At 39.3% G+C, this 15,327-nt stretch overlaps 1 protein-coding gene across 2 annotated transcripts in view; it reads left to right on the top strand.

Annotated features, from left to right (window-relative positions):
• The window catches only part of DNAH7 (dynein axonemal heavy chain 7), a 236,331-nt gene that overhangs the window by 188,835 nt on the left and 32,169 nt on the right, over positions 1-15,327 (top strand). For both annotated transcript variants that reach the window (XM_014835173.3, XM_070508274.1), the window contains 6 exons: positions 85-211; positions 1,182-1,376; positions 3,092-3,184; positions 9,319-9,495; positions 11,872-12,033; positions 14,284-14,484. In XM_014835173.3, coding sequence (XP_014690659.3) covers positions 85-211; positions 1,182-1,376; positions 3,092-3,184; positions 9,319-9,495; positions 11,872-12,033; positions 14,284-14,484 — 955 coding nt within the window. The remainder of the gene's footprint in view (positions 1-84; positions 212-1,181; positions 1,377-3,091; positions 3,185-9,318; positions 9,496-11,871; positions 12,034-14,283; positions 14,485-15,327) is intronic.

Here is a 15,327-nt window from a genome sequence, read left to right as displayed (position 1 = left end):
GTTCATAATAGGTTTCCTTAAGAGCATTTTCTTTAAAGTATAATTTATTTTTATTGAATGATTTTTCTTTCTGTTGACCCTTAGGCTTCAAATTCTCAAGGATCACTTTACTTATTCCCTTTATGTTAATGTCTGCCGGTCACTCTTTGAAAAAGATAAACTCCTGTTTTCCTTTTGTCTCACTGTGAATCTGCTGATACACGAGCGTGCGGTCAGTACTGTTTTCATTTTAGGAAAAAAACCTGTATTAACGTTGATTCAGTCATTTACTAATTTGTGTGGGAATATATAAAAAAAAGGTTGTACATAAACAATAATATTAATTATTATTATAGTTAAGGCAGGACATCACTACACTGAATTTCACAGAGAGGAAAAAGAAATTAGGCGCTGAGTTCATTATGTAACTGTTGCTTAAAGTTTTGTATGTTTTAGTTTAAAATAAATTAGTTTCTAAGAATCTTGTATAAGTATGCATATAAATTTACTAAATATATTGATATATTTATGCAAACTATTAGTATAAATGGTGATGTTTTTAAGAACTTGTGCAAGTTGGTCAAATCTGACCATTTGGGCTGAACAGTAACTTTCATAAATTTTTGCTATGTTTTAAATCTATTCATTTAAAATGTAGGAAGCAATTTGAGAATGAAAGACAAGTGTTGTGAATTCACTATTTTACACACTTATGTTTTAAGATTTATTGATTTTATATGGTAATGTATTTGTTGAAAGCTGAAGAAGTAAAAGTTTTATCCTTGCATTTCTCGCAAAAGTTTCATAGCAGTACCTCATTATATTTCATGTAAAATAATTGAAAACATAGCAGGTTGATGGCTTTCTGACTCCTGACAATTTTTAGAATCAATAGGACTCTAAGTAGCCATTTTGGAAAACATATATTCAAATAGAATATATTCAGATTTTCATGTTTAGTAATTCTGGAGGAAAATTATGAAAAATTAGCTATCTAAAATGGAACTACTTTGAAAACTGGTTTTAATGGATACATTGGTTTCTTATGGATAAATATTGAGCTATATCAGTAGTTATAGAATTTCATGGGTGTCATACTTGATGAAACTTGAAATTAACGGTCAATTCTTTTAAAATAGCTGTGAATTTACTGTGTATCTGATGAACTCATTTCTGACTGGGTGCCACTTTGTCTTCCGAAGATTAATAAAGCCGAGTGGAGGTTTCTGCTAACTGGTGGCATTGGACTGGATAATCCTCATGCCAACCCTTGTACATGGCTTCCTCAAAAATCCTGGGATGAAATATGTCGACTGGATGACTTGCCTGCCTTCAAAGCTATTCGTAGGGAGTTTATGCACTTAAAGGATGGGTGGAAAAAAGTATACGATAGTTTGGTATGTTTTTAACCCTCCTTCTTAGTCCAAAGGTTTTAAATGGAGAAAATAATGTTAAATAATTTATTCTTATCTTTGAGTAAAAGCAAGCTTTAAGTAAGCTTTAAATAACTCGTCAGGTGTTAAAATCAAAGTTTTGATTTATATTATCCCTACCTTCTAAATCGGTAGTTCTGTTTGAACTTCTATTCAGATTCCTTGAAATGTGTGGAGATGCAAAAAAGCCACATGGTCCTTAAAAATATTCTTTTTGAATTTCTATGCCAGGTTTTGATTTATTATCAATTTAGACTTTAGCAGTCTTAATAGCAGATGAGTTAAAATTTTACAAATCAGCTATTGTTTAGATTTTCTGAATGCGGAGTACAAGCTAATAAATATTTTCTGTCCTTTGAGGAGATGGAAAAACTAATAGTTCTCAAATAATTTTCATGAGACCCTATCTTGCTAATTGGAGACTCTTATAGTTAACATATGCCATGATACTCACAGTTTCCCTTCTGGAATACATAGAAATTGTTCCCTTCCCTCAATTTTTCTTTAGCACAGAAGCTAATATTTTGCCAATTCCCAGTTAGTTTTTTCTATTCCTTTGTTTCTACTCTCTTGATATTCTGCTTTCCTTGGGTTTAATATGCAAGAGCTCTGTTTGGAGGAGGAGAGAGAGAGCCAGACATGTGGAGAATGCTTTTTATTTGGTTGTGTATTTGTTGTATTATACATGCTAGTAAGATTGTGTCTGCACATGAATTCAAATATTTTGGACTGGGTCTCTTCTTGTAAGTAATAAAAATATATTTCCTAGAGACAAATATATTTTAGAAATATTATTCGCTATGCTGAAGCCTGGAGATTTCTGATCTGAGACACCACATAGCCTTCCCTGTTGTTTCAAAGGTACAAACATCTTCTTTTTTCCAGATTTGCCCCTCCTCCTGGGGCCTTGATGCCTCTCTTCTTATATGTTTTTAGTTGCTCTCTCTCTTCGCTTCTTTACTTATACCCATTCTCAAATATCCCTTTATAAAAAAGATGCAGAGCCAGCCCTGATTGCCTAGTGGTTCAAGTTCGGCACTCACTGCTTCGGTGGCCCGAGTTCGCTTCCCAGTCGCGGAACCACACCACCCGTCTGTCAGTAGCCGTGCTGCGGCAGTGTCTCACATAGAAGAACTAGAATGACTTACAACTAGGATATACAACTATTCACTGGGGTTTGGGAAGAAAAAAGAAAGAGGAAGAGTGGCAACAGATGTTAGCTCAGGACAAATCTTTCCCTGGAAAAAAAATAAAGAAGAAAAAAGATACAAAAAAATTGTTCAAAACAAGAAATAACACAATAAATTTCAGTACAATGCCCTTCTTCTTTTGTAATAAATGTTTATTTTTATAAATAGGTGATGAGAGTGGTAGGTTTTTAAAATGCTTTTGGAGAAATAATGGGAAAAAATAGGGATCATTTTGTCTATTGATTAGTATTCATACTGACTTTAACCTGCTTCATTCGTGTGTAGTTTTGATTCCGTTATGGTATTTTAAATTTTCTTTTCATTCCTTATTTCATAATTTTTCCCCAACCTAATAAAATTTACTTTAGCATTCTTGATTTCATTTAGTCATTATGTATTTTCTCTAAAAATTGGTGTAAAAGTCAAAATACTGTTCTTTTTAGAAATAGTCTCCAAAATAACACTGAATTATATCCATTGTAATTTTAGGAACCACATCATGAGGTTTTTCCTGACAACTGGGAGGATAAAGCAAATGAGTTTCAAAGGATGCTTATCATTCGTTGCTTGAGGCCAGACAAGGTAAATGTGGACTTTGAAAGCAGCTCAGCGGTTCCATCCCTCCTCTCTCCACCAGCCAAACGTGTATTGCCTTATGTAATCAGAGGGGAGGTGGAGGAGCCAGGGGGAAATAACCCCACTGCCATCTAATGCAGCCATTTTACCAAAAGTTTATATATTTGTTAAAGCCACACTAAATTAGTAACTGAGCAGATTACATTTTATAGTTTTATTTATTTTATGATTCTTCCTTTTAACGTATGCTTCCCCAATTCCTCACAATCTACTTCCTTTACATGCTATAATCTCATTTTTATTCTTATTACATTGATGAAATTAAGAAGTGGTGTTAATATCAAGCTGTTATGGTAGAATTTCTGGCTCCTGAAATGCTATCCTTATAAATAGTTCTTTGTTGGCCTTTGGAAAGCTAGTAGAATATTGTTTTTAAGACATTCCCAAAGGGGCCAGCCCAGTGGCGCAGCGGTTAGGTGCACATGTTCCACTTCTCGGCAGTTCACAGGTTTGGATCCCGGGTGCAGACATGGCACCCCTTGGCACGCCATGCTGTGGTAGGCATCCCACATATAAAGTAAAGGAAGATGGGTATGGATGTTAGCTCAGGGCCAGGCTTCCTCAGCAAAAAAGAAGAGGACTGGCAGTAGTTAGCTCAGGGCTAATCTTCCTCAAAAAAAAAAAAAAGACACTCCCCATTGCTGACTACAAAGGAAAATGTCAATACTGGTTAGCTTTAATTTCTTTAAATAATGAATTATATAACCAGTGAACCATCTGACCTGTCATCTCAGCAAGTTTCAGTACTCATTCACATCCTCATTTGTGTTAGTATACTCCATTTAAAAAAAAACTAGGCCCACCCTGTGGCCGAGTGGTTGAAGTTCTGTGTGCTCCGCTTCCAAGGCCTGTGTTCGCAGGTTCGGATCCTGGGCATGGACTTACTCTACTCATCAGCCATGCTGTGGAGGCATCCCACATGTGAAAAATGGAAGAAGAGTGGCACAGATGTTAGCTCAGGGTGCATCTTTCTCACCAAAAAAAAAAACCCAAAAAACTATTCACTTGAAGTATAATGACCCATATCCACAGAGATATGCATAAACTCTGAAAAATGTAGATATTAAATATGTTGGAAAAAAATTGAAAAAATATCCTAATTGTCCATTGTTACTACTCATGTAAAAGTAATACATAATTATTTCAAAACTTGCTGTACTCACAATTTGAGTTGCTAAGGAGTATAAGACAATATTTCCATCCTAATAAAAAAAAAGCAGAACTGAGATGGTGAAAGCAATAAATTTTTCAAAATTTATTTTATACATGTCAGTGATAATATGGGGTAGAGGCCTCCTTTCCTCTGTAAGCCATAGTCTGTCCAATGCACATGTAATTCTTGCTTGACTCGACAGCATGCTCTCGGCCAGGGCCCAAGCATCCAGTAGGCACAGTGCCTAGGGCCCACGATACTTTGAGGGGTCCATGAGAATGTTTTAATTTCTTTTAAAACAGAGAATATAATCCAGTCTGTATTACATTTGTAATTATACCAAAACAATTGTAAACTATAGTTTTTCATATTTTTTTGTGGAGGAAGGGACCCATGAAGTGCCCAGGGCCCGTGAAGGTCGTAGTGCGCCCTGCTCTTAGGTGCTGGAAGGCACTGTAGTTGTTAGGAATCGTTGTTAAACTGGTGAAACATCCTGCCCCTTGGTAGCCCTTTTAAAAATGAATCTCCACTAAAACTTTAGTGTTGAGCCTCAGAAGTCTTCATTTCAAGTGTTAAGTATGGGAGAATATCAGGTGCTTCAAACTCTTGCCTAATATGGCTTCCCGTTTTAAAACCTTTTTATTAAAATTTTCAAAGGTTTTCTCTCTGTTTTCTAAGCTAGATAAAGACTTCTATAAGTAAAATGACTCTGCAGGCACCATTGACCTTCTCCCCTCAATATCTGAAAAACAAAGGATCTTCTGTTCATGTCTTATATTAAGTTTAATTAAAAATGATTAATGAGCCATTCCCTAATTGCAGCAGTTCCATCTAGAAATATCTTTTCCTCAGTTTTATGTTTGCAAATTTTTGACATTTTAATCTGAAAATACTTTGAGCTACCAAATAGATCTAATATTTCTTTCCATATTTATTCCCTTTTTCAAGTGTATTTGAGAGAAGTGAGGAGTTAGATATTCAAGCTGAGGAGTTTTTGTTCGTATGTTTTTGTTTGTTTTTAAATCATCTGCGGTTGAACTGATGGTTTCATCCTTCTCTCAGCTACTCTGCTCAGTGCCCTAGCACCCTGTCTTGTGACTTTTTCCTGTATGTTTCCTTATCGCCTCTGGAGTTGTCCTGGGGCAGGCGAATGAGTGTAGACATTAATGCTGCTCACCGACATTCCTGGTTCTCCTCTCCTGCGCACACTCGACGTGCGGGGGTTGTGACCATACACCTTGTTTTGGCCAATAAAATGTGAGCAGAAGTGTCAGGGCAGAAGCATTTAACTGCCAGTGTGAGGTTCTCCAGGGCGTTCTCCCTGCCATGGGGCCGGTGGGATCACGTGTTGGTATTTCAGTGCCATAAAGGCAGGCAAGAGCACTGGGCCAGTATGTGGACAGTTAGTTTCCTGTGCAAGGACAGGAAATAAGCTTTGGTTGTGTTAAGCCACTGAGATCCAGAAATTGTTTGCTACCACAGCATAACTCAGTGTATCCCAAGTGATACAATTGGCTGGTTACCATTATCTGTACTACCACACCCTGATCCTTAGTATAAACATAGTTACTAGTATGCTATTATATTATCTAGCAACCTCCAACCCTTCCATCTTGCTGTTACCCAGAACTCCAATTTCTAGTGGTGAATTGCTGATTTTGGAATCTATATATTTTTAAATGATGTATGGCTTTATGCTTTTTTTTTTTAAAGATTTTATTTTTTCCTTTTTCTCCCCAAAGCCCCCTGGTACATAGTTGTATATTCTTCGTTGTGGGTCCTTCTAGTTGTGGCATGTGGGACGCTGCCTCAGCCTGGCTTGATGAGCAGTGCCATGTCTGCACCCAGGATTCTAACTGATGAAACACTGGGCCGCCTGCAGCGTAGCGCGCGAACTTAACCACTTGGCCATCGGGCCAGCCCCTATGGCTTTATGCTTTTCAAAGAGTGGTTTTCCAAAGTAAAATGGTATAGCACACCAGAGAAAGGACTGGTGCTATATGGAGCTGATATTTGGGCTGTACCATCTAGATTTTATTTCTTTGCAATCTGTAAGATATGAGATAATATACATCCACCAGGAAATCAACAATTGCTTGACTTCTCAGTATAATTTGTTGGCACAATTTTTTTTTGGTCTTCTTTCCATGTTCTCCCCTCAGAACCAACTGTACGCAGTGGTAAGAAGCCACAAATGCCAGGTTTTCTAAGGGCCTACTTTGGGAAAATGCAGAAGATGCTTGCTAAATCACCAGTAGGAAGATGGGATGGGCTTGCACCTTCTGTTAGAATTTAATAGTTTATTGTGTTTTATTGACAAAGGAAATATATCAGATGGATAAATACTGAAGTGTGAAATATTTTGAGCCCATTTACAAAATGAAGAGCTTCTGGCCACAGTTCTCTCCTTGTGAACTATAAACAGAAAGCAAATTAATCAGCTTTCAATAAGAAACTTGTCAAATGTAAGTTAATATGTTTCTCTGACCTCAGATAAATCCTATAGGAACTTGCAAAAAATAGAAAAACATAAAGGAAAGACCACAAACCTCTTTCCTGCCTTTGAGTAGATGGTTGCCTAAATTAGTCTGTAATTTTTGTTACTGACAGATTTCATTTTACAGACCTAATGCTGGCGATATCAGATTGCAGAAGCAAACCCAATGTGATTGCCTTGCAAACTGAATAGCTAGCACGGCTTCATTTACCTTGGGAGTTACAGTTCAGTTTTGGGAGCAAGCAAGTCTTGTTCCATTCTAACATTAAAAATGAAACACTGAGTCGCTGGCCCTGTGGCCAAGTAAAGTTTGCACGCTCCGCTTTGGCAGCCCAGGGTTTTGCCAGTTCAGATCCTGGACACAGACCTAGCACTACTTATCAGGCCATGCTGAGGCAGTGTCCCACACAGCACAGCCAGAAGGACCTACAACTAGAATATATACAACTATGTACTGGGGGGCTTTGGGGAGAAGAAAAAAGATTGGCAACAGATGTTAGCTCAGATGCCAATCTTTAAACAAAAACCAAAAATGAAACACACAAATTTGTCTGGGCTCACCCCCTCATGAGCATCCCTAACTTGGTCCTCCAGCACTGACAGAAGAGAATCACTTCACACCGGCTGTGTCTGCACGTGTGCAGGGGCCTGACCCACTCTCAAAAGAGGAGCCACTTACAGCTCATGCTTCGGAAAAGTAGGACCATGCTCTTCAAAGCCACGTGCTTTCATTTTGTCTGTAAAACTATAATTTAGTGAAGAAGTCAGTCTTAGGAGGAAAGAGGTTATGAAAAAATGTTTTGTTTTCTTTTGTTAGTTGTTCTTTTTTTTTAATCCAATGAGAAAAGACCTGCTAAAGGAAAAAATAATGAGAAGAGGAGGGGATGAGGCTGGGACAGGATATTTTTAGTTTCCTGCAATAAGCTTGACATCTGTGCCCAGTCAATATGTCTGCACGATGAGAGAACTGATGTAGACGTGAAACTTTATGATAGGTGAATTTATTAATCTACGATTTTTGTTTAGAATTTCTCCAATTAGAATTCCACCCTCACAAAAAGAGGCATCCTGAGTTTTTTATGCATTCCTTTGTTCAATAGATATTTGTTGCACACGAACAATATGTCTCATCTTGTTAGGTAGGTCCTTGCCAACATGATGCTTATAAATTTGTTGTTATTCTTCCATACCTTTTCCTTATTTGAATGAACCTAGAGAAATATTGGGGAGGCATTAAAAAATCTAATTTAAGCCCAGATATTCCTTCACTGTCTCTCAGCCTCCCACCCTCGCCCCCTCAGTGACACATGCACATTCACACCAGGATCAACAGTTTTTAAGGCATTGTGACATGTCAATGATTTTTACTTATACACCTCATGTGAATATACGTTCCCAAGAGTACACAGTTAAAACTTGGAAACACATGTAACTTTTTCCAGAGGAGAGAATCCTTTTGAAATATTTGACATCTGAAAATTGCTCCTGCAGTTTGCTCCAAGTTCAGAAAAGTTACTTGCTGGTGGAATTGCTGGTGGTGTACACACAATTCCATCCTTGGTTATGAGCAGCGATCCAGTCAGAGGGATTCCAGGCCCTTTAAAAAATTCTTTGTGTTCTTGTCACCCATTACTCCTCTTCCTGGGATGTGTTTACATAATTTGTGAGGCTAGACACAGGGCGACTGGTTTGTTAAAGCTATCTTTATCACTTTGGCTCACACCTGAGGCGTGATTAGCTGGAGGCAATGTCCGGAGATAACAGGTCTAGACCCTTAGCAGAAGGAAGGGATGATGTAGCTGAAGCCACCTCAGCTGCACTGATTAATACAATTCCATTCCCACATCGACGCCTGCTGGGGACCCCCAAGCCTCAGAGTTCTGCTCTTTCTCAAACAGGGCCCCAGAAAATGCACAGGCATGCTATCGGAAATTTTATGCAATACAGTTTTTCCTGTTTCCCAGGAGAATGACTTGTTTCTTCTTCAAGTGCTTTTCCTTTTCTTTCTTTCTGTTTTTTCCCCCAGCTATATCAGTTCTTTCCTGGTGATATAGTATTGTATAAATCATACTGAAATTTCTTCTTTTGAGTTGTGGACTTTTGGAACATGGTGTTTTAAAACTTAAGTTAGAGAGTTAAAGTTTCTTATATTCTTCCTTCACTAAGTATTGAATACTCACTAAAAAGAAGACAAATGCCTTTGAATTCTGGTATCACTCACCTTTTATTATTTAAATAATTTATCGTTTTTTTCTATTGAAAAAACATTTCTATAAAGTGATGCCTTTGACTCTCCACCAGCATTAATGATTAATTAACTAAGATAATGTAGCTAGAGTCCTTTGTTTTCAAACACCTTTGAATCTGAATTTCTTAAGGTTTTAGGCAGATTTTGAATATTCTTTCAAATATATTCTTGTCCCTTTCTAGGTTATTCCAATGCTGCAAGAATTTATAATCCACAAGTTGGGGCGCATGTTCATTGAACCGCCCCCCTTTGACTTATCCAAGGCGTTTGGAGACAGTAACTGCTGTGCACCGCTGATTTTCGTGCTCTCTCCTGGAGCGGATCCCATGGCTGCCCTTCTAAAATTTGCTGATGACCAGGTACCTTAAAACAGAGGAGGTTATGGGACTGGCTCTGTGGTGTAGTGGTTAGGTTCACATGCTCTGCCTCGGTGGCCTAGGGTTTGCAGGCCCGGATCCCAGGTGTGGACCTAGCACTACTCATCAAGGTGCGCTGTGGCGGCATCCCACATAAAATAGAGGAAGACTGGCATAGATGTTAGCTCAGGGTCAATCTTCCTCACAAAAAAAAAAAGAGAGAGAAAACCAGAGGAGGTTATCTGATATTATAAAAATAAATAAATAAAAGATTTGCCAACTGAATTTTTTAAAAGAGCAATACTTCTTTATCCTAAGGAGAAAGGGAAAGGTCAAAATTCGTCGTTCACTTAGCCATTGAAAGACTTGGGGCTCCAAAGGTTGATGGAGTCCCAAGAAAATGATACTTAAATGGCAGCATGACAGTAAAAATAGCTCCTTATCCAGATTTCAAAACCAGAATTTGGGTCGGGGGGCCCTTGCTGTTGTTTTGGAGGAATGGACAGACTCTGTGACATCACTGCCCCACTCTGTGAGCTGGGTTGATTTAATAAATTCAAGTCTGCACAGTGACCCTGGGGAGGACCTTCTCTGATCCTGCCCATTCTCCTAATCCCTAAAGGGGGCCCTTCTTGGCTTTCCAGAACCATCATATATTACCGGCACTTTACCAAGTTAGAATATATTCTAATATTTACGTTTCTAGGCTTTAAAAATTATTCAAATGAATTTAGTATAAATTTTCTCGCATCTTTCAACCTAGAACAAGAGAATAATAATAGATGATTGGGCATTTTTGAGTTGAGTTTTTTCCCTTTTGGTCTAATCAAAGTAACATTTTATGGTAATAATGCTGATATTTCTAAAATCGCCATCATCACTTTTGTTGAGTGCTTTACATACACTGGTCATTTTGCTAGATCTTGTTACACACGTTTTCTCTTTTGAGTTTTACAGCAGTCCTGTGAGGCGGCGTCTCCAGTTTACCGAAAGGGATACTAAAGCATGGAGAGGTTAAGTGGCCTCTCAAAGATTACATACTAATTGGTTACAATACTCTTTACTAAGCCAATTTATATTTTAACACCCCATGTCTTTTGCTTTGGGTGTAATTCTTAAATACTAGAGGATTGATTGTGTAACATAGCACTTACCATTGGTTAAAGACGTGCGGGGACATGGCTGTCATAACTCAGGAGATGAGGTCAAGATGCACTGAGGGACTAGATCATGCAGGGCTTTGGTAGGCTGCCTTAAGGACTTTGAGTAGGATGGGACGATGTGGTAAGGTTTTAAGCAATAAAGTGACATGATCTGATCTATAATTTATAAAGCTCTTTCTAGCTGGAGTGAGGAGAAATGATCTGAGAGGTGCAACATGGAAGCAGGGCACTAATTAGAGAGTGCTATTGGAAGGCCAGGAAGAGCAATGGCGGGTGGGACTGTGAGCAGAGTGGAAGTGGTGGAGATGGCTGGAAGTTTCCATTTGTGTGGGATTCAATCTCTCTAAATCAACTTGACCTTTCCGATGCTTTGAGACCTTCCTGGTTCCCCTCCATTTCTCTTCCACGTTGTAGTTTGTTTATTCTCTGGCTGCTATATAAGACTGCTCAATGCATTATCTTCACTTGCTGTCTCCACTTCTTCCAGAAACAGTAGTGTCTAGCTCTGTTCGTTTTCTGCTGCTTCTACCTGCTCGTGTCAATAAGCCGTGGACATTCAGAGAGGGCTCGAGAGAGAGAGGGCTCGAGACCCTACTCGTCCACTCAAGGCCTCTTCCAAAGAGGCCTTCAGGTGGGAACTGTCCTAGAAAGAAAAAGCTCAGGAGTCAGGCACCATTTCCAGAAGCTGCAGTTGAGTCAGGACACAGTAGAAATAAATTCCTGGAAAACATTCCCACAAAATTCTTTAAAGAGAGTTTTAAATGGGATTTGGGGGTTAATGCTTTTTTCTCTGAGTTTTATGCAGTAGCCAAATTAGTTAAAATATAATTATTCAAAGATCTGGAGGAAACAGGGCAAGATCATCTGTCTATTCATAGTTTTCTTTTCGGCTTTGGGTTTTAGGAATTACTGAATGACAGCCGGACCCTTTCATCTCCTCCTCTTGTTAAAAGTCTGCTTAAGATTTTTTCTATCCTTATCTTAACAATCAAGCACCCAGCTGACTATTTCCTTCCTTAACTGACTTGCTTTTTGTCTAAATGTTTATAGGATTCTGAGTCAGTAAGAGTTTTTAGGGCTGCATGTTTTTGAACCTTTGAAGGATGCTCCATAATTTAATTTTAATATATTTAATGTTAACATTTCTTGTAATAATAATATTGAGTCTTCTTATAAATTTGATGTTAAATAATATCTTTACTCTCCTTGTACACAGGGATATGGGGGATCAAAACTTAGCTCTTTATCTCTTGGTCAAGGCCAAGGGCCCATAGCTATGAAGATGTTAGAAAAAGCTATCAAGGAAGGAACATGGGTTGTTCTTCAGAACTGTCACCTTGCCACCTCTTGGATGCCAACCCTCGAGAAAGTTTGTGAGGTAAAAATGCAAGTTTATTTTTACTAGATTGTTTCCCCCCGATGTAATTAGTGATATATGTACCATCTAAGTAACTCCATTCCCATCCTCTAGTTTGGAGGGTTGCGGGTTAGTGGTGTGGCTGGATTACAGGAGCCATGGGCTCACACTGGGGACTAGAGGAGAACACATGGTCATGCCTTGCTGGATCCCTCTTAATAGGAACAAGGACTCATCTGATGAGTTGGAAATCTCCTTAATCCAGAGGAGCAGCCTCAAAGATGGGAGTAAACCACGAGGTGGACAGAAACCAAGTTACTTTTTACAGCAGTGGACCAAAAACAACAAAGGAGGCTTTTCAGAATGAAATTCATGTGGCCACTCTAAACCACAGGGCTTCGGGGTCTAACTTTCTTTGACTCACTTCTCACCCACTTAGCCCCTGACCCTGCCACAGAGGACCAGTCTGAAACCACCCTTCCTGCAGTGGGTCATAGTATTTCCCTACTTTGATGGGCAGAAAGTCCAGGAAGAAAACCCCACGGAGCTCAACTGAGTAAACTGAAAACCTGCACTTGATTTCAGTGAACAGAGAGAAAATGCGTCCTCTGTAACTTCCCGTGACTCCAGCCCCTCCTAACTCAGAGTCCCCTGGGCGACGAAGTTTACCCGTACCCCAGGGTGGGATGGAACCTGCACTATGCAGACATCCAGCTGAAACTTTACGGAGCAAGTTGTATTTTTCTTTATGCCTCTTATCACCACTTTGTCTGTTTCTCCCACTAGACCATAAGGATCACGAGGACAGAGACTTTCTCTGTCTCTTTTGTTCTCTAGTTTGTCTTCAGCACCTTGAGTAGGGCGTGGCCCATGGGAGACAATCAATAAATATTTACTGAATTAGTGAATGAATATTGCTTCACTGCTTCAGACCTTTCAGTGGCTTCCCACTGCGTGTAAGACGCAGGTCAAACCCCATCCTGGCTTCCAGCCCACTTCTTCCTCTGACCTTTCCTGCCTCTCAGGTGTCGTCTCTGCCACTTTCTGCCTTAACTTCTATGCTCCAGCCATTTGAACTTCCCTCACTTTTATTGGTATAGCACATATTTTCGAGAGGCCATCATAATAGGTATTATTTCTATCTGAAAAACTATTCTTGCTGTTATTTGCCTTACCAACATCTACTCATCCTTCAGGCTTTATATTAGAGGTTTTGTATTTGTGCCTGTGTCTTCGTGTTTCCTCTGTCTCTAGGCCATTCTCATGACACGTAGGATTGCACCATATACACCCATCAGAGAATCATACGGGAGAGAAGAGCTGTCCCTAATGGGTGGTGAGCTTCATCCAAAGTCCCACGAGTCATGTTGCTTAAGTCACTGGACATAGAGCAGCTGACAGGAAAAGAAACAGTGCCCTCACCCACCACTATTGTTATTAAAGAACTCAGGCAGCTATGCATCCTTCCTAATTCAGCCCCACCCCTTGGCCACATAAATGCTCTCAAATAGTTTTTTTCCTAATGAACATTTACAATTAAAAAAAATCATAGATACCACTGACATGGGCAATTGGGGGAGGTAGCTGCAGGGAGTGGGACTGGAGAGGAAGAGAAGGAAGGGCCCCTGCTAGTTAGTCCTGGGCCCCTAGGCTTCACGACAGTGCTGTGTGTGCTGCCAGCTTTTACAGTGCCGGCCTGGACATCCCCTAGACCAGCACAGCTAATAGTGACGTGGTAATGTCACTTCATTATGTCATTATGTAATGTCGCTTCAGGATGTACCAGTTCTTCTCGCCTTTCAAAATGCTCTATTCTTTTTCCATCCCAGCTTGGTTTCATATTAACATATCTGAGTGTATTACTTATTCTCACAACCTGGCTATAGCAAAAAGAACGAATTATTCTTAATTTGGCTCTGGGGCAGAGAATTATTTCTGTAAATATTTCAGCAACATCAGTGAAGGTGCGAGATTTTTGGGAATATCTTAGTCTTTATTGTGGCCAACTCTGAATTATGTAACCCCTTTGTAGACTTTATAGTCGGATGATTTAATTGTATCAAGGAGAATGACAACACTCTGGGCCTTCTCAGTGAACTATGTTGTTTCGGGGGCAGAATCAGATTTTAAGGCTTTCGCCTTAAATTGCAGCAATAAGTTCTGTTTTGCAAAAATGCTTCCTCCCACTTCCAGTCCATCCCATGCACATATGATCTGGAGATTTGTCTTGGATTTTATGTACCCTTTTGTGTCCGATTTCTTTTCTTGCAGGAGTTAAGCCCAGAATCAACACATCCAGATTTCCGAATTTGGCTGACAAGTTACCCATCTCCGAATTTCCCCGTGTCAGTCCTGCAGAATGGAGTGAAAATGACCAATGAAGCACCGAAAGGTTTACGGGCTAATATCATTCGATCATACCTCATGGACCCGATCTCTGACCCTGAGTTCTTTGGCAGCTGCAAAAAGCCTGTTAGTAATGGCCAAGCCTTGTTACCTCAGCCCTGTAGAGCAATTCAAGGGGCCCCTGGCGATCATGGATGTGTGTGCTGAGTAAAACTACAAATTAAATAGACCTCCTGCACTGCAGGGCACTTGGTTTTGATTACTGATTATTGACTGTGCTGAAGTCAATTTTATTAATATTTTATTTTAATTTTACCACCAGCCTCATTCCTGCTCAGCTGAGATCTTCTGGGGTGTCATTAATAATGTAGCTTTCTATTTAGAAAGTCAGCTGTAAGCCATTCCCTGTACAAATCTGCAAGGCTGGAGAATCTTGTTTCAGGATATTAACTGAGCCCTTTGCTATTTGGAGCCATATCTTTAAATTAAAACATAAAAATATTTCCTCCATATAACTATAATGAGAGCCAAAATGATTTTACTCCTTGATTGATGGGACTCATAAGGGTCTTTTTTAGCATCACCAGGCAAGCAGGGAAACCACCCACTGCTTTCGTGATTAGAATTCTATGTGTGAATGTCTGTGACCTAAAATTGTTTCACAGTGTTTTACCATAATTAAAAATGGAAGAATTTCTTTTTAAGAGGGGTTATGAACCTTGGTAAGTTTTTGCCATTAAAAACCTCACACTCTTGATGTCAGAATATGTTTTAAGTACACATCAAAAGAAAATATAAAAATAAAGAAGTACTTTCATTAAACAAAAGTCTTGGGTACTAAAAAAAGTGCCCGTGTTTAAAACTAAGTCAAACCTTATCCTAAGCTTCCAAGACCTCTGTACGACTAGCTTTGGCATTGATTAGGCCCAGAGAGAGCAGCTTACTCCCAGGTAGGTGGTGAGGCGCTTC

The sequence above is a fragment of the Equus asinus genome, chromosome 4, assembly GCF_041296235.1.
Source record: "Equus asinus isolate D_3611 breed Donkey chromosome 4, EquAss-T2T_v2, whole genome shotgun sequence".
NCBI classification, from domain to species: domain Eukaryota; kingdom Metazoa; phylum Chordata; class Mammalia; order Perissodactyla; family Equidae; genus Equus; species Equus asinus.
Note: the sequence above shows the minus strand (reverse complement) of the source record. Positions and strands in the feature narration are given on the sequence as shown.